The sequence below is a fragment of the Herpailurus yagouaroundi genome, unplaced genomic scaffold, assembly GCF_014898765.1.
Source record: "Herpailurus yagouaroundi ecotype Mexico unplaced genomic scaffold, PumYag 67702, whole genome shotgun sequence".
In the NCBI taxonomy this organism is placed as follows: domain Eukaryota; kingdom Metazoa; phylum Chordata; class Mammalia; order Carnivora; family Felidae; genus Herpailurus; species Herpailurus yagouaroundi.
In genome coordinates, this window is record NW_024420501.1 from 602,936 (window position 1) to 620,759 (window position 17,824).

Consider the following 17,824-nt stretch of genomic DNA (forward strand, 5'->3'; position numbering starts at 1 on the left):
ATTGAGAGAATCTCGGGTAAGATTGCTTAATTTACATTGACAAGGACAGAGAGTTGTTTGCAGAGAGAGAGGGAGAGAGGCAGAGAGAGAAAGAGAGAGAGAGAGGGTGGTGTTTTTGCTAATTTGTCTTCCCAAACAGACTTGGTTATTTGCAGTGTAACCTGGGTTAAGCGTTATGAGTGTAATCTCTCTCCGGACTTCTCTGAAGGGATTGTATGTTTGGATTGTTTTCCATTATATTTTGGTTATTGGACTTAAACGGGAGTTTAAACTAGCAGGGCACCACAAGGAGCTCAGCTTTATAGGGGTTATATTGAACGAAAATCTAATTCGTGTTGTATTTGTTTAACAAATACTGGCATTATGGTTATGACAAACAGGTCTTTGGTTTTAGAGATGCATACTGAAGTATTTATGGATGCAATGATATTTCTGGGATTTACTTTAAAATAATCTGGGGTTGAGGAAGGTGGGTGAGAGTGTAGATAAACTATGATTAGCTCTTCATTGACACTTGTTGAACCTAGGTGATTCATGAGGTACATGGGGAGTCATTATACTATTCTTTCTACTTTTGTGCGTGTTTGAAAATTTCCATAATAAAAAGTGGAGAAAAAAGTGGGCGAATTAATATCTATTGTTCTTACCCTTTAAAAAAAATCTAAATTAAGTTGCTCTTTACTATATATTGGTCCATAGTTGCTTTTTTCCTGTGCTTGCTGGTTCTTGACAGAAAAAATATCATTGCCATCTTTGATTATGAAAACACAGACTGAGAATGTTTGCTGATATTTTAGTACAGGTGGGATCTACTTAACTCAATCCAATACTCAAAGTCTTAACTTAATTAGAATCTAATTGCGAGCTAATCTTCAGTGCCAAAAAGGTCTCCCTAGTGTATTTTAAAAAGGATTTAATGAATAAAAACTTGACTTCTGTGCTACTTGCTGGGACTCCGTCTGTTATAGAAATTGAGGTCCAGGCCTCCTGGGTGGCTCAGTCGGTTAAGCGTCCGACTTCGGCTCAGGTCACGATCTCGCGGTCCGTAAGTTCGAGCCCCGCGTCGGGCTCTGTGCTGACTGCTCAGAGCCTGGAGCCTGTTTCAGATTCTGTGTCTCCCTCTCTCTCTGACCCTCCCCTGTTCATGCTCTGTCTCTCTCTGTCTCAAAAATAAATAAACGTTAAAAAAGAAAGAAAGAAACTGAGGTCCAGCATTTTATTTACTGTAAATTTTGCTACCTTGGTATGTATTTCTATTTCACTGCCTTTACTTTAAAAAAAAATGTTTATTTATTTTGAGAGAGAGAGCGCATGCGCGCACGCACGCGTGCGGGAGGGGTAGAGAGAGAGGGAGACAGAAAATCTGAAGCAGGCTCCACGCTGTCAGCACAGAGCCTGACTCAGGGCTCGAACTCACGAACCGTGAGACCATGACCTGGGCTGAAATCAAGAGCTGGACGCGTAACCAACTGAGCCACCACAGGCATCCTCACTGCCTTTACTTTTGAAAGGGAAGGAAGCAGACCGGCATTTCCCAAAACGAAGTGATGCGGGTTTTACATTTCGATTTTCTTTCCCCAGAGAATGCAGGTGATGCTGCACAGCACATTTTAAACTTGATAAATGAATCCCCCACTCTGGATGAAGACGAGACAAAGATTATTGTTTCTAAAGTATCTGACATTTCACAATGTCATGAGATAAGTATGAATCTAACCCAGATGATACTACAAATAATCAGTGCTGTTTTGGGAAAGCAAAACAATTCAGCATCTGATCTGCGTGAAGTGAGAAATGAGTAAGTACTAATATTTCGGTAAAATAAATTATTGCATGATATTCACAATATTTATAATTCATTCCTTTGTATGCAGTCATCACCAGTTTTCAAGGTCAGGAAGCTATGCATCCAAAGCCGTGTTTGTGTGATGCAAGGGGGTCATCGCACTCACGTCCCAATTGTGAAGGAATGCATGGCAAATTCTAACTCAACTTTAATCGTAGCAGCTTTTCAAATAAATAGCTACCCCAAACCAAGCCTCCAATCTATTTTCCCAGCCCCGGGGCTCCCCCAATTTCTATAGAATGCATCCACCCAGTGCTCAAGCAAAAAGCTTGAGAATAATACTAGTTACCTCCCTCTACCTTACGGCCGATCAGCAACCAAGTCTTGTAGGAGGCACCGTACGTGATGTTTTTAATCCCCCAAATATTCCTGCCGGTGCTTTTATTCAGTAATTCCTAAACAATGTAAAAACCAGAGATTAAAACTGAAGGAAAGGTCTTACATTGAGGAAATCCTGTAAGGAGAATGGGTTTTATATTAAAGAGGTAGTAATGCTCTTCTCTACTTGTGGTTCCTTGCAGAATTCTGAGGATAATTGAGCGTGCTGGTCACAAGATGGAGTTTTTTGGGAGGACAGCAAATCTGACAGCAGCCAGCCTGGCTTTGGCCATCTTGCGGGTAGACCACACATTTGAAGGCATGGCCTTCAGCATTCGCTCCTACAACGAAGGTGCAGACCCTGAGGTGAGTACAGTTCGGGGAACTGAGAGCCAATCAGGCAAGCACTGTTCCAAGTCTTCGTTCATTTACTCCTTGGGAGGGAGAGGGGATACTTTTGTTTTTTTTAAAGGTCTTAGTCTTGGGGCGCCTGGGTGGCACAGTCGGTTAGGCGTCCGACTTCAGCCAGGTCACGATCTCGCGGTCCGTGAGTTCGAGCCCCGTGTCGGGCTCTGGGCTGATGGCTCGGAGCCTGGAGTCTGTTTCCGATTCTGTGTCTCCCTCTCTCTCTGCCCCTCCCCCATTCATGCTCTGTCTCTCTCTGTCCCAAAAATAAATAAACGTTGAAAAAAAAATTAAAAAAAAAAATAAAGGTCTTAGTCTTCAGAGGACCTATGGAAGTACACATATCCCAGGGAAGATTCAGATAGAACCCTTAGTAGATGAATATCTTGGTTGGAACGGTGTCCACGAGATGTGCGATGACGCCATCTTTGGCCCCATGACCCGAAATCATCTCACATGTTATTTTATTATTAGCTACTATTTATGGAGTACTTATTATATGTTGGGGCACTATGCGACTGTCTGTACAGATAAGGAAACAGAGCAGTTAAGTAACTTGCCCAAGGACACACAACCTAACGGCCAAGCCAGGGTTCAAACTTATGTCTGTTTGGCTTTAAATTCTGGGCCCTTTCGGGGCACCTGGGTGGCTCAGTCAGTTAAGCATCCGACTTAGGCTCAGGTCATGATCTCGTGGTTTGTGAGTTCAAGCCCCGTGTTGGGCTGTGTGCTGACAGCTCGGAGCCTGGAGCCTGCTTCGGATTCTGTGTCTCCTTTTCTCTCTGCCCCGCGCGCGCGCTCTCTCTCTCTGTCAAAAAATAAATAAACATTAAAAAAAATGTAAAGCCTGGGCCCTTTCCACCACACCACACCACCTCAGGCCACAGGCTGCCAACCCTTGCTCAAGACAATTTGGGAGGGCACCATTTTTTTTAAAAAATATACAGGTTGAAAAATTATACAACTTACTTATGGGGAAATACACAAATTCTAAGTATACATTCGCTGAATTCTAACAGAAGTGTGCATCTGGGTAACTCCAAACCCATATCAAGATATAGAACATTACTGTCATCCCTCAAATTCCCTTCCTGCTCCTTCCCAGTCAATCCCTGTAGCTACTACATCCACTGGCAGCCACCGTTCTGGTATTTTTCCACCATAGTTTGGCCTGTTCTGGAACTTTATATAAATGGAATCATATAATATGTACTCTCTTATATAAGACTTCTTTCATATAGCTTTTTTTTTGTTTCTATAGTTTGTCCTTTTTTATTGCTGTATAATGTTCCACCGCATGGACATACCAAACATGGTCTGTTCTCCTGTTGATGGACGTTGGGATTGTTTCCAGTTTGGGGCTATTATGAACAATAAATCCTGCATTGAACATTCATGTAAAAGTCTTTGTGTCGACATATGTTTTCATGTATCTAGAGTGAATACCTAGGAGTGATAAGTTTAAATTTGTAAGAACCTATCAAGCTGGCTCCTAAGTGGATTGTGGAGTGATTGTTTCATTTTTTAAAAATTGAACGACAGTTGATATGCAGTGTCACACTAGTTTGATTTTTCAATTTTGTATTGGCCATTTGGGTATCTTCTTTGGTGACGTATCTGTTAAAATCGTTTGCCCCTTTTTAACTTGGGTTGTCTGTCTTCTTATTGAGTCGTAAGTATTTTTTGTATATTCTGGATACAGGGCATTTATCAGATACATGTCTTGAAAATGTTTTCTCTGTGGCTTGCCTATTCATTTCCTCAGTGGTGTCTTTTGATGAGGATAAGTTTTAACGTTGATGAGGTATAACTTATCAGTTGTTTTCTTTTATGAGCAACACCCTGTGACTTGTCTAAGAAATCTTTGCCTGCCAGCAGGTCATGAAGATATTCTCCCATGCTTTCCTTTAAGAGATTTATGGTTGTAGCTTTAATGGTTAGGACTATAAACCCCATTGAATTAAGTTTTATGTGTGGTGTGAGAAGGTGTGGTGTAGCATATGGTTTGGAGGTCATTTTGGTCCATATAGATACCCAGTTATTCCAATGCCATTTATTGAAGACTTTTCTTTCCCCATTGGCTTGCTTTGGCATCTTTGACCAAAAAAAAAAAAAAAAAAAAAAAATCGAATACTCATGCAGATGTGGGTCTATTTCTGAGCGTTCGATTCTGTTCCTTTAATTTTTTTATGGATTCTTATGCCATTATCACACTGTCTTGATTCTTGTAGTGTTGAAATCCTCAACTTCAAGGTAGTGTGAGTCCTTCAACTTTGTTCTTTTTCAAGATAGCTTTGGTTATTCTAGGCCTTTCCTGTGTCCGTATGAATTTTCGAAGGTGCTTATCAATTTGTACCAAAAAAAAAAAAAAGTGTTGAGAGTGACTGAGAGTGACTCAATGCTGTTGATCAATTTTGGGGAGAATTGATTTCTTAATAATATTGAGTCTTCTCATCCAAGAACATTTACTCAGGTCGATTTTAATTTCCCTCAACAATGTTTTGTGGTTTATTTATTTATTTATTATTTTAAGTTTTTATTTTCATTCCAGTTAGTTAACATACAGTGTCATATTAGGTTCAGGTGTATAATATAGTGATTCAACACTTTCATACAGTATCTGGTGCTCATCACAAGTGCCCTCCTAGATGATAAATAGATAGAGATAGACATAGAATGTCAACTGTTTTTATATACTTGTAGCAAATAATTAGAAAATTAAATTTAAAAAATTCCACTTGCAACAACACCAGAAAACATTAAATATTTAGGAATAAATTTATGCTTTCTAGTTTTAAGCAGAGCAGTATCACAATGTTTTATAGTTTTTTTTTGTTTTTTTGGTTTTTTGTTTTTAAGTAGGCTTCATACCCAGCATGGAACCCAACATGGGGCTTGAATTCCTGACCCTGCGATCAAGACCTGAGGTGATATCAAGAGTTGGATGCTTAACCAACTGAGCCATCTAGGTGCCCCAATGTTTTGTAGTTTTAAGTGGAGTTGTTTCATATGTCTTTTGTTAGGTTTATTCCTAAATATTTTATGTCTTCTGATGCTGTTGCAAATGGAATTTTTTAAAATTTAATTTTCCGGGGCGCCTGGGTGGCGCAGTCGGTTAAGCGTCCGACATCAGCCAGGTCACGATCTCGCGGTCCGTGAGTTCGAGCCCCGCGTCAGGCTCTGGGCTGATGGCTCAGAGCCTGGAGCCTGTTTCCGATTCTGTGTCTCCCTCTCTCTCTGCCCCTTCCCTGTTCATGCTCTGTCTCTCTCTGTCCCCAAAATAAATAAACGTTGAAAAAAAATTAAAAAAATTTAATTTTCCAATTATTTGCTGCAAGTATACAAAAATAAAGTTGATACTCTCTGTATCCAGCTATCTATCTATCTATGTCTAGTTTTCTATCCTATGAACTTGCTAAACTCACATGTTAGTTGTAGCAGTTGTTTCAGAGATTCCTTTTTTAAAAAGTATTTGTGGGTTTTTTTTAAGTTTATTTTGAGAGAGACAGAGAGTGCAAGTGGGGGAGGGGCAGAGAGAGAGGGGGTACAGAGGATCTGAAGTGGGCTCCATGCTGACAGCAGACAGCCAAGTGAGGGGCTTGAACTCATGAATTGTGAGATCATGACCTGAGCCACAGTCAGATCCTTGACCATCCAAGCCACCCAGGTGCCTGCTATAGAGATTCCTTAGGACATTCTTTGTAATGTCATCTGGCAATAGAAACAATTTAATGTTTTCCTTGTTGATTTTTATTCCTTTTATTCCTTTCTTTTTGATTTTAGTGCTTCCAATAAAATGTTGGATTGAAATGGTTAAATTGACATCCTTGTCTTGTTCCTGATATCAGAAGAAATGTGTTCACTGTTTTACCATTACTCTGATGTTAGCCATGTTTTTGTTTTGTTTTGTTTTTAGATTCCCTTTATTTGATTGAGGAAATTACCTTCTGTTCCTAGATTGCTGAAAAATTTTATTGTGAATGGTTGTTGAATTTTGTCAAATGTTTTTTTCTGTACCTCTTGAAATAATTGTTTGGCTTTTCTCCTTTATTCTTCTAATATGGTGGATTACATTGATTTTAGGATGTTAAACCAATCTCGTATTCCTGGAAGAAAAGCTACTGGTCACAATGTATTATCATTTTTTTATATACGGCTGTTTTCAACTTACTTATATTTTAAGTATTTTTGTATTTATGTTCATGAAGGATGTTGGTCTGGGATTTTTTCTCATTTTTAAAATAATATTTTATTTCTAATTATTTTTTTATTTTCTAATTTTTTAATTCTATTTTTATTTAGTTAGATTAGGGTTGTGCCAACTTTCTAACAGTGAGTTGGGAAATAGTGCCTGTTCTACTTTTGGAAAGTATTTGTAACATTGGTGTTATTCCTTCATCAAATGCTTGATAGGGTTCACTAGGAAACTCTCTGGATCTGGAATTTCTGTGTGGGAAGTATTTTGATAGCAAACCCAGTGAATTTAACGGATATAGAGCCATTTATATGTTTTGATTCATCTTGTGTGTTTTGGTTAGTTATATATTTCTAAGAATTTATTTCATCTAACTCGTGAAGCTTGTTGACAATAGTTGTTCATAGTATTTCCTATTTCTTTTTTTAATGTTTATTCCTTTTGAGAAAGAGAGAGACAGAGAGAGAGAGAGAGAGGAGAGAGAGAGAGAGAGGAGAGAGAGAGAGAGCACAGAGCACGTGCACGAGCAGAAGAGGGACACAGAGAGAGGAGAGATAGAATCCCAAGCAGGCTTTGCACTGTCAGTGCAGAGCCCATTGCAGGGCTGGAGCTCACAAACTATGAGTTGAGCTGAACTCACGAACTCATAACCTGAGCTGAAGTCAAGAGTTGGATGCTTAATGGACTGAGCCACCCAGGTTCCCTTTTCCTATTTCTTAATGTCTATAGAATTATAGGGATGGTTAGCAAAGTTTTTCTGTAAAAGGCAGTAAATATTTTAGGCTTTGTAAGTTACAGGTGGTCTCTGATAAAATTTTTATTGTCTTTCTCTCTTTTTCTTCCTCCCTTCCTCCCTTCCTCTCTCTCTCTCTCTCTCTCTCTCTCTCTCTCTCTCTCCCCCCTTTCCTTTCCTTTCCTTTCCTTTCCTTTCCTTTCCTTTCCTTCCTCACATTCTTTTAAAAATGAAACGTAAAAGCCATTCTTAGCTTGAGATATATGAAAACAAGCCATAGGTAGGATTGACCTGCTGACCAATTTGTCAATCTCTTATCTATAGTAATAATCCCTCTTTAATTCTTGATAGTGTTGATTTCTTTTCTTGTTCTTTTTTTCTTGGTCAGTATAGCCAGAGATTTTTCAATTTTGTTGATCCTTTTTAAGAACCAACTTTTGGCTTTGTTAATTTTCTTTATTGAGTGTTTTTTATTTTGTTACTATCTACTCTTATCTTTAGTATTTCCTTTCACGTACTTATTTTGTGTTTATTTTGCTCTCCTTTATCTGGTTTCTTAAGGTGGATCCATAGGCCATTGATTTTAGGTTCTTCTTTTCTAGTAAATCATAAAAAGCTATAAATATCTCTCTAAGCACTGTTTAGCTGCAGGCTGCAAATTTTGATATGTTGTATTTTCATGAGCAGTCAGTTCAAAATATTTCCTGCTTTCTTCTTTGATGCGTGGATTATTCAGGAATGCATTCTTTAAGTCCCAAATATTTGGGGAACACCCAACACATATTGTTGTTTTTGATTTCTTGTTTATTTCATATGGGTCACAGAGTGTACTTGGGATCATTTCAATCCATTTAAATTTGTTGGGACTTGTTTCACACACTTGAAACACTTGGTGTGTTCTACTTGTTGCATATGTTGTACTTTATCAGACCTCAAGGTGGTCGATAATGTTGTTCAGGTCATCTGTGTCTTTACTGATTTTTTTACTAGCTTTTTCCTAATTTAGAGGGGTGTTAAAATCTCTGACTCTGTGAAATTCTCTCTTTCTCCCTTTAGCTGTGTCAAATGTTGCCTTACTTATTTTGGGGCTCTGTTATAATATGACATAAGTATAATATCCATTTGTGTTGTTGTGTCTTCCCCATAATAACTCTAATCTTACTTGTTTCTGGTAATGTTCTTTGTCTTATGGTCTGTTTTATCTGATTTTAATATAGTCATTGCAGTTTTTTCATGCTTACTATTCCATATACATTTGTTTTTACACCCACTTATTTTCTATTTCTTCATATTCAAAGTGCACTTCAAAAAAAAAAGTGTGCTTCTTGTTGATAGCATACAGCTTGTGTTTCACGTTTTTTATCCATCCTGAAAATATCTGCCTTTTAATTGGAGTGTGTAGTCCTTTAACATTTAATGTAATGTTTGATCTGGTTGGATCTAGGATTACCATTTTATTCTATTTTCTATCCCTTTGGTTTTTGATCCTCTTTTCCTGATGCTTTTTGGTTCATTTTTTAATATGTATTACAACTGAATTTTCATTTTTTACTGACTTTTTAGTTATATCTGTTTGTATTATTTTTGTGATGGTTGCTCTAGAAATTACAATATGCATCCTTATATTTTGCAATATACTTAGAGGAGATATTGTACTACTTCACGTAAAACACTTTGACCATCCATATCCATTTACACCTCTGTCTTTTATGTTATCATTCTCATATATATTATATCTAAGTAGATCAGAAACTCCACAAGACAGTGTTATAATTATTGCTTTAAAGAGTCTTATGCAATCGAGAGAGAAAATAGTCTTTTATATTTATGTATATATTTATAATTTTCAGTGCTCTTCATTCTTACCTGAAGGCCAGGAAATTTATTTAGTATTTCTTGTAGTACAGGTCTGATGGTGATGAATTTTCTTGGTTTTAGTTTATCGGAAAATGACTCTATTTTGCCTTTATTCTTGAAGGATATTTTTGTTTACCATAGAAGTCTGAATTCCCTTGGCAGCATTTTCCCCCTAGCATTTTGAACATAGGCTACTCTCTTCTGGGTTCCACATTTTCTGGTCAGAAGTCAGTAATCCTTTGAATTTTTGCTTCTCTGTATCTGATGTATAAAAGGTCATTTTTCGCTGGTTGCTTTCAATATTTTCTTTGTTTTTTTTCACAGTTTGGTATTATGTGTGTAAGTGTGTTTTTCCTTGCATTTATCCTGCTTGAGGTTTTCTGAGATTCTTGAATCTGTAAATTTATGTCTTGAATCTGTAAATTTATCAAATTTGGGGAAATGTCCATCATTATCTCTTTAAATATTACCTCTTCACTGTTCTCTCTCTCCTCTCCTTTTGGGACTCCAATTACATGTATGTAAGATTTTTGGATGTCACCCCACAGGTCCCTGAGGTTAAGTTCATGTTTTTAATCATTTTACTATCTATTTTTCTGATAGTATAACTTCTGATTTCTCTTCAAGTCCAGTGATCGCTATCATCTTTAGGTTACTCTTAAACCCATCCAGTGCAATTAAAACATTTTTGCTATTGTATTTTTGGTTCTAGAGTTTCCATTTTGTCCCTTCGTTTGCTTGTTTCTCTGCTTTTATTTCTTCTTTTTGCATTAATTGCAAGTATATTTTCTTTTAAATACCTGAGCATAGTTACATGAGGTGCTTAAGAATCCTTGTCTCCTGACTCCAACATCTGGGTCATCTCCAGTTTGATCTCCATTGATTGTCTTTTCACTTGAAAATGGGTGATATTTGGGGGCACCTGGCTGGCTCAGTCATTAGGGCATCTGGCACTTGATAGCAGCTCAGGTCTTGATCTCAGGGCCCTGAGTTCAAGCCCCATGTTGGGCTCACACCCAGTGTGGAACCTACTTTAAAAAGAAAAAGAGAAAGTGGGTCACATTCATTCTTCCTTCACACGTGGGGTAATTGTGAATTATGTCCTGGGTACTGAGAATGTTATATAATGGAGTTTCTGGGTTCTAGTATATTCTTCAGAAAACTATTGACTTTTTTTTTTATACCAGGCAAATAACTCAGTTGGAATTGAACTGTGGATTCCATCTTTGGGATGGCAGCATAAATCTCAGTTAAGTTCCTTTATTCTTCGTTGGAGTCCGTCCGTCCTGTACATTAGTGGTTCAGAGGCCAGGCAGAGTTTATACTCAGGACTTTGGCTCTCCTTCTCTAGCTTTCTCCTTTCCGTGATTCACCCCAGCCCCCGCCCCGACCTTCCAGTGACAGACTGTGGTTACCCTGGGCTTTGTTTTATGATTCTTCATGCCGCCAAGACTGCGAGTTTGCTATCAGAATTTGAGTGGTGTTCGCAGCATTAGTTTCACCTTGCCATCAGGTTAGGAGCTGTAAAAACAGGTAACTAACTCACTTTGTAATGTTACCTTTTTCCACATGTCTACTCTTGTCCAGAATCTGCCTGCTTTTGTTCATTTTCCAGTGCTTTCGAGTCGTGGCTATTTTGTATAGTTATGTGCAGGGGGATCGAGTCCATTCTGAGCTACTCAGCTACGCCAGAGGCAGATGTTGACTTCCCGTTGTATCTGGGCTACATACGGGGCTTTCTATTATAGACTTTGGTGGAGAAACAAATCAACCAACCTCAATCACATTTTGGGTACCAAACTGCTTACACATTGAAGCTAAATCATAACTTCCCCATGGTACTTCATTGCCCTAGCAGAGTTCATTTGTGCGGGAGAAGAACCGTATGGCTTTGGGGTTCACAAATAATTTTTAGAAATATTATAAACTCTCATCTTCCCATGATACAGCTAGCTAGATAATAGTTCCTTGACGGGCAGCATGGGTAATGGGGAAAACGTAGGCCCAAATGACAAATATCTTCATTCAATTACATCCCAGCTGTGTGACCCTAGACAAGTAATTTAATCTCCCTGAGCCTCTTGATATCATAATACAACATATATTTCAGAGCTGATAAAGGTATTAAATGAGCAAATTCATGTAAAGGTGCCCATATACCCTGTTTTGCCTGGGATTGTCCAGGTTTACCAATTGTGGTCCCAGTTGATTGGTTCTTTTCACTCTCAAAAATGTTCTAGTACTTATAAAATACTATTACCAAATCAAATCAGCAAATTCTTCTAATAGTGAGCCCCTAGAATTCCTAAGGCCTAATGCCTCACTTCCCTGCCTTGCTTTTTAACAAAAGCATCACCCAGTGACATTTGGGGCAAGTGCCTAATGCTCCTATTGTGTTGGTTTTTTGTTCTGGGTTTTTTTTTTCCCCCTCTCAGAAATGTATGGGCAAAGAGGGCCTGCTTTCAAAGACTTCCTGATTCTCAGCAATAAATCAGGCAAATCACCTGATTCATCATTCCCCTTTCCACCTCTGTGCATACCCAGGTGGAAGTAGATCAGAAGGAGAGAAAGTCAGAGATAAGTTGGGAAAGAAAAAAGTCGTGTGTGTGTGTGTGTGTGTGTGTGTGTGTGTGTGTGTCTATGTCTGTGTGCGCCCTGGTCATGTCTTTCCCTGTGATCTGAGAGAGAGAGAGAGAGAGAAAGAGAGAGAGCTTGTATGTGTGCTTGTGTCCACGCATAAAAGGATAGCTTGTAGAACTCGTTCCCAGCCTTCAGCCTCACAGCGGGATCCTCCAGGGTTGTGGCTGTGGCTGGGGTGGGAGGTCGGGAGGGCTTCAGGTTCATGAGTGATGATTCCAGTTTCTATTTCTGGCTTGTCTTGGCAGATTTATCTGGGTGAAGTCCCTCTGGGAAGGATTTTGGCTTCCATATATTTGCCTAAATCCCTGAGGGAGAGAATTCCTCTTAGCAGCTTACACACCATCTTGTTTAACTTTTTTGGCCAAACTTCACTCTTTAAGGTAAGTTCTTGCCTCTGGTAACTGTCACGAGGTGACATGCGGTGACTCATTGTAATTATGAACTCTTGCTATTTTCATGATGTTCTGTTTATTTTAGAATACGCTCTCTGATTTATTCTGTGAGTCTCCTGGCACAAACCCTGGCCCTCAGAATGAATCAACATCTTCTTTAACGATGTTCCACAGTGTTTAATTTTCACAGCCTCTCAGTGTTGGAAGGAACCTTAAGGATTATCTGGTGACCAAACAGAGGCCTCAAGATGTTTTGAAACCAGAAAAGAACAGCAAGTTCTCCTGCTGCAATGCTGCTTCAGCTGGCCTGTGCTTTCCCCCCGAATCTGCCCTGGCTCCTCAAAGCCTCACATGCCCACTCTTTGGGGCCAATTTATTCGCAGCTGAGTGGTGTCCAGCAAGACCCTTGCCTTCAAGCACGTTTTGCTCCTTCCTACCCCCTCCGCAGAACCTTTTCTGAGGGCTCCTGTCCCACCGGTCATTAAGACAAAGAGGCAGTACGATGTGGTGCTTATGAGCACAGATTCTGGGGCCAGACCGGCAGAATTTAAAGTCAACTATGCGTTGCTATTATTATTGGCCTGTTTGGGGGGCTCAGTCTAATAACAGGTTCATTTGTTTGGCCCACTCTGCCCCATCTAGCTGTTGGGAAGATAGCACCCAGAGCTGGCATGAAATAGTTGATGATCACTATTAACTGTTAACGTTCACACTTTACTATCTCACTTGCTTATGAGAAACCTTGACGCAAAGAGTGCTGTGGTCTGAATGCTGTGTCCCCCAGAATTCATGCGTTAACACCCTAACCCCCAAGATGATGGTATTAGGAGGCGGAGCCTTTGGGAGGGGATGAGGTCCTGAGGGTGCAGCCGTCATAATGGGATCAGTTATCTTATGCAAGAGGCTCCAGAGAGCTTGCTTGACTCTTCCATCATGTGAGGACCCAGCAAGAAGATGTCATCTAGCAACCAGAAAGCAAGCCTTCACCAGAACTTGACCATGTAGGCACCCTGATCTTGGACTTCCAATGTCGACAGCTGTGACAAATAAGTTTCTGTTGTTGATAAGCCACTCAGTCTGATATTTTGTTCTAACAGCTTGGATGGACTAAAACAAAGAGGCTAAGTGATTTTGCTCAAGGTCACACAGCTAGGAAGTGGCATAACTAGTAATCCAATCCAGGCTGTCTGACTCCAAAGTTCAAGTATTTAAGAGATCCATACATTAACAGTCAAGTATGTTTTCATTTCCTAGAGAGGCTATCCAAAGGAATGAATTTATAATGGTCAAATACTCACAGAGTCATTGCAGGGAGATTGTACTGGGCCAGCTTAAATATACCACATACCCATACCACATACCAACTCAAATATAATACATCGTCTCCAGCTACATCTGTAGGGTGTCCTGTTCTCTTGGAATTCTCTAGTGGCTCCCATTTCTTTCTATCTAAATCCTATTTGTTCTTGTGGATTTAGCTCAAATCCCACCCAGAAAGCCTGCCTGGAGTTCATGAGCCCCTGCTTTCCTCCTCACCCCCTGCTTGCATTCTTGTCTTACACTTCCATCTAGTTTCTGGTCTGGTTTCCCTAAGTAGATTGTGGCATATGTCATGGGTCAGACATGTTTTATTTTCGTGGATCCTAGCACAGGGCTAGGTACCCAACATGTTTTCAGTAGATACATATTTATTAAGGCTTATCTTTAAAAAACAAGGAAAAAAACTGGTTAGGTCTGAGACAAGAGAGTTAATGCACAAAGACTTTAATAAAAATTAAGAATGTGGCTCATAGCACTCTGACCCTTTTGGTAAGCTTGAAATTTCCCTGTATCATCTGACATGCCATTATTTTTGTCTTAATTTCTCTCCTTTCTGTAGAGGGCTGTGTTTGTCTCATAGAATAGAAGAGAAATTTATGTTGCATAGATTCCACCCCTAATCAGTCATTTTTATTCACTGACACCTTCCATTGAAGGGGATTAAAGATCTTTGCCAAAATTAGCCTACAGACGTCATGGTGCCATCACTTTCAGAACTGGAAGGGCCCTTGTAACTCACAGTGGCCCATCTCCTTTTACCAATGAGGGTATTGAGGGGAAGGGACCTGCTAGAGATGACACGGTGTATTCATTTGGTCACGCAATTATTATTCAGTCAGCAAATATTTATCAAATTCCTACTGTGTGTCTTGTGTGGTGCTGGATGCTGGGGATACAACAGCGAGCAAGAGAGACATGGTGCCTGCCCTCATAGAGCTTACAGTCCGATGGGAGAATAGAAGCCTAAAGATTCTAACTTTGAAGGGGATGACCTGAGCCAGGGGCCTGTGCCCCTGATTGTTGGGGGGGGCTACTTAGAAGAGATGCCATCCTCTAGCTCCCTTTCCCCCGGGTCCCGAGTCTCACGGCCTTGCTTTGATGCAGCTTCCTCTAACATCTTTTGATCAAAATCTTAACTGCCATTACACCATATTACTTTAAAAATTGTTGCTAAGATAGGGGCACTTGTACCCCAGTGTTTATAGCAGCCCTCTCAACAATAGCCAAATGATGGAAAGAGCCTAAATGTCCATCAACTGATGAATGGATAAAGAAATTGTGGTTTATATACACAATGGAGTACTACATGGCAATGAGAAAAAATGAAATATGGCCTTTTGTAGCAACGTGGATGGAACTGGAGAGTGTGATGCTAAGTGAAATAAGCCATACAGAGAAAGACAGATACCATATGTTTTCACTCTTAGGTGGATCCTGAGAAACTTAACAGGAACCCATGGGGGAGGGGAAGGAAAAAAAAAAAAGAGGTTAGAGAGGGAGAGAGCCAAAGCATAAGAGACTCTTAAAAACTGAGAACAAACTGAGGGTTGATGGGGGTTGGGAGGGAGGGGAGGGTGGGCGATGGGTATCGAGGAGGGCATCTTTTGGGATGAGCACTGGGTGTTGTATGGAAACCAATTTGACAATAAATTTCATATATTAAAAAAAATTGTTGCTAAGACACCCCTCTTGGAAAACACGCACCTCCTCCTCCACTAGTAGCAGTTCTCTAGGAGAAGGACGGAGCATTAGGCAAGTACAATATGGCACAGGGGCTCTGGGAGCATAGAAGAGAACACCTACCCTTGTCCGGGAGATCAGGAAAGGCCTAGAGAGGTGTTGGCTGAAACCCGAGGTTGAGTAGAAGCTAGGAGATGAAAGGGGGCAGGGAGAAGGATGGAGGAGTGCTTTGGGCAGAGGGAACAACTTCTCTAAAAGGTTCAGAAGTGAAACTGGTAAAACTTGAGCCTAGAAGCAAAGAGTGGAAGAGTGAGAAATGATTTATTTAGCTCCTTTTCCCGCATGGCCGCCATTTTGTAGGAAAGGAAAATAAAACCTGAGGACAGGTTAATTAAGTCCTGGGTCTCTGTGTGTTGCCCCTCTTTTGGCATCTCCACTACAGAAAAGTGTATGTCTTCGACTAAATTGAGAGGGTTCTTAGATATCACCGGGTCCACTTTTCTTCCTGTTATCAGTGTAAGAGAGGGGAAGAGGCTTTCAAGGAACAAGAGGGCTTGGGCTAGCACTTGGTCTTTTGACTGTCAGCCAGGGCCCTTGCCACCATTTTGTGCTGTAGATCCACCTCTACCTCATGCTACCCCGGGGGGAATTGAACCACTAGGCTGGTTTTGGATGAACACAGCTGGGCAGGAACATGAAATGAGTAGCTTCCTAGCAGAGCCCCGGGCTGTGTTCACGATCACCCAGTTCTCAGTGGCTTCAGGGCTCAGAAATGTGGCATCTTCTGAAAGTGCCCCAAGTGTCAGGGTTCAGAGAGTTACCAAAGTCGGGAATAGTCTCACTTTGTTCCTAGTGCGGTACTGAGTTGCAGGTAACAACAAAATATTAACAAAGCTAATGCTTTTTTTTTTTAATAGATATTTGGGTATGTGGCTGGGATTAGTGAATTGTTTTAGCTGGGTAAGATTGAGACCTTATGTGAAGACAGGAGGTGAGCTAAATGACCTCTAAAAATTTCTTCTCAGGGGCACCCGGCCGGCTCAGTCATTAGAGCACGCGACTCTGGGCCTTGGGGTCGTGAGTTTGAGCCCAATGTTGGGGGCAGAGTTTACTCTGAAAATAAATAAAATCTTTAAAAAATTAAAAAATAAATAAAAAATAAAGATTTCTTCTCAGCTTGTGAATTTCTTTTCTATATTTCTGTACCTAGTGCCACGCATTAATAATTCTGAGTCGATTAACAGGCAAGAAACTGGAAATTTAGGACTTGAACCCCTCTTCCTTATATGTTTCATCTACAGACCAAAAATGTCACTAAAGCATTAACTACCTTTGTGGTGAGTGCCAGCGTTTCATATACATCAATTCAAAACTTGGCTGACCCAGTGGTTATTTCTCTGCAGCATGTTGGAGGAAACCAGGTAACATACCCATTTTCACCTCAGAATAGAAAGGCCTCAGAACCCCTCGTGAATTTCTTGTTAAACCTAATTGGCTACTTAACATATGTGATTCTAAGACTCAATGAAGATCGTCCCATTCCAGGTAGTAGAGATGTGTTGTAATGGAGGCCTTCTAGAAATAATGCCATAGCTTCAGGGGATAACTAAGTAATGGAGGCCTTCTAGAAATAATGCCATAGCTTCAGGGGATAACTAAGTAATGGTGGGCTCCTAGCACTATGACAGATCGGGCAGAGAGGACTGACTAGGGCGGGTGGGTCTTTCAGTTGTCCCATCACACTAAATGATATTTAATTCCATTTGTTTTTGAGTGAGGCAAGGAATTTAAAATAATTGGACATTTTTATCCTTTTGAATTGCCATGGAGAGCATCAAAATATGTATTAATTATCACCAAAGGATTAAAGCCATAGTCATATGGCATAACATACGGTATATATTACTAAATGATCAAATTTAGGTGTAGTATAAGAATGAACTACTATTCCATTCTTTGATGTTAATGTATGTCCAGTGTGAAGTCTTAATAGTTTCCTTTATTCCCAATCTAGAAGACCATATGGCACAGCATATTTTTCACAGGTCTTAATTCTAGAGTGGGAGAGGGAAGTAATAAAAAACAGATACCAAATGGAACATGTTAGATGGGTAAGAGCTCTCAGTTCCAGCAGGGGCCCCAGCTCTCCAGGCATCCACCAATAACCAATTTCTCATTGTCTCCAGCTCCCTGGACATTCTAGGAGCTGGTGAGGCCCCAGCAATGCCCGCTGGGTCTAATAAGCATGCAGCTCAACTTGGTATCCATAAGGCTTGATCTCAGCTGTGAGCTCCAAATTGCAAAGTCCCATCAGGAACAACTACCCCACATCAAACCTACACTGACCATCCAGAGGCTCCTCCTGGGTCTTGCACCAGGAGAGTGTGACAAATTCCTGTGTTACTATATATGTATATGAATATATATATATATATATA

At 40.1% G+C, this 17,824-nt stretch overlaps 1 protein-coding gene across 1 annotated transcript in view; it reads left to right on the top strand.

Annotated features, from left to right (window-relative positions):
- ADGRG4 (adhesion G protein-coupled receptor G4) overlaps positions 1-17,824 on the top strand; it is a 100,190-nt gene that overhangs the window by 54,466 nt on the left and 27,900 nt on the right. Inside the window, exons 11-14 of the mRNA XM_040468564.1 lie at positions 1,582-1,798; positions 2,368-2,530; positions 12,240-12,374; positions 16,688-16,807. Coding sequence (XP_040324498.1) covers positions 1,582-1,798; positions 2,368-2,530; positions 12,240-12,374; positions 16,688-16,807 — 635 coding nt within the window. The remainder of the gene's footprint in view (positions 1-1,581; positions 1,799-2,367; positions 2,531-12,239; positions 12,375-16,687; positions 16,808-17,824) is intronic.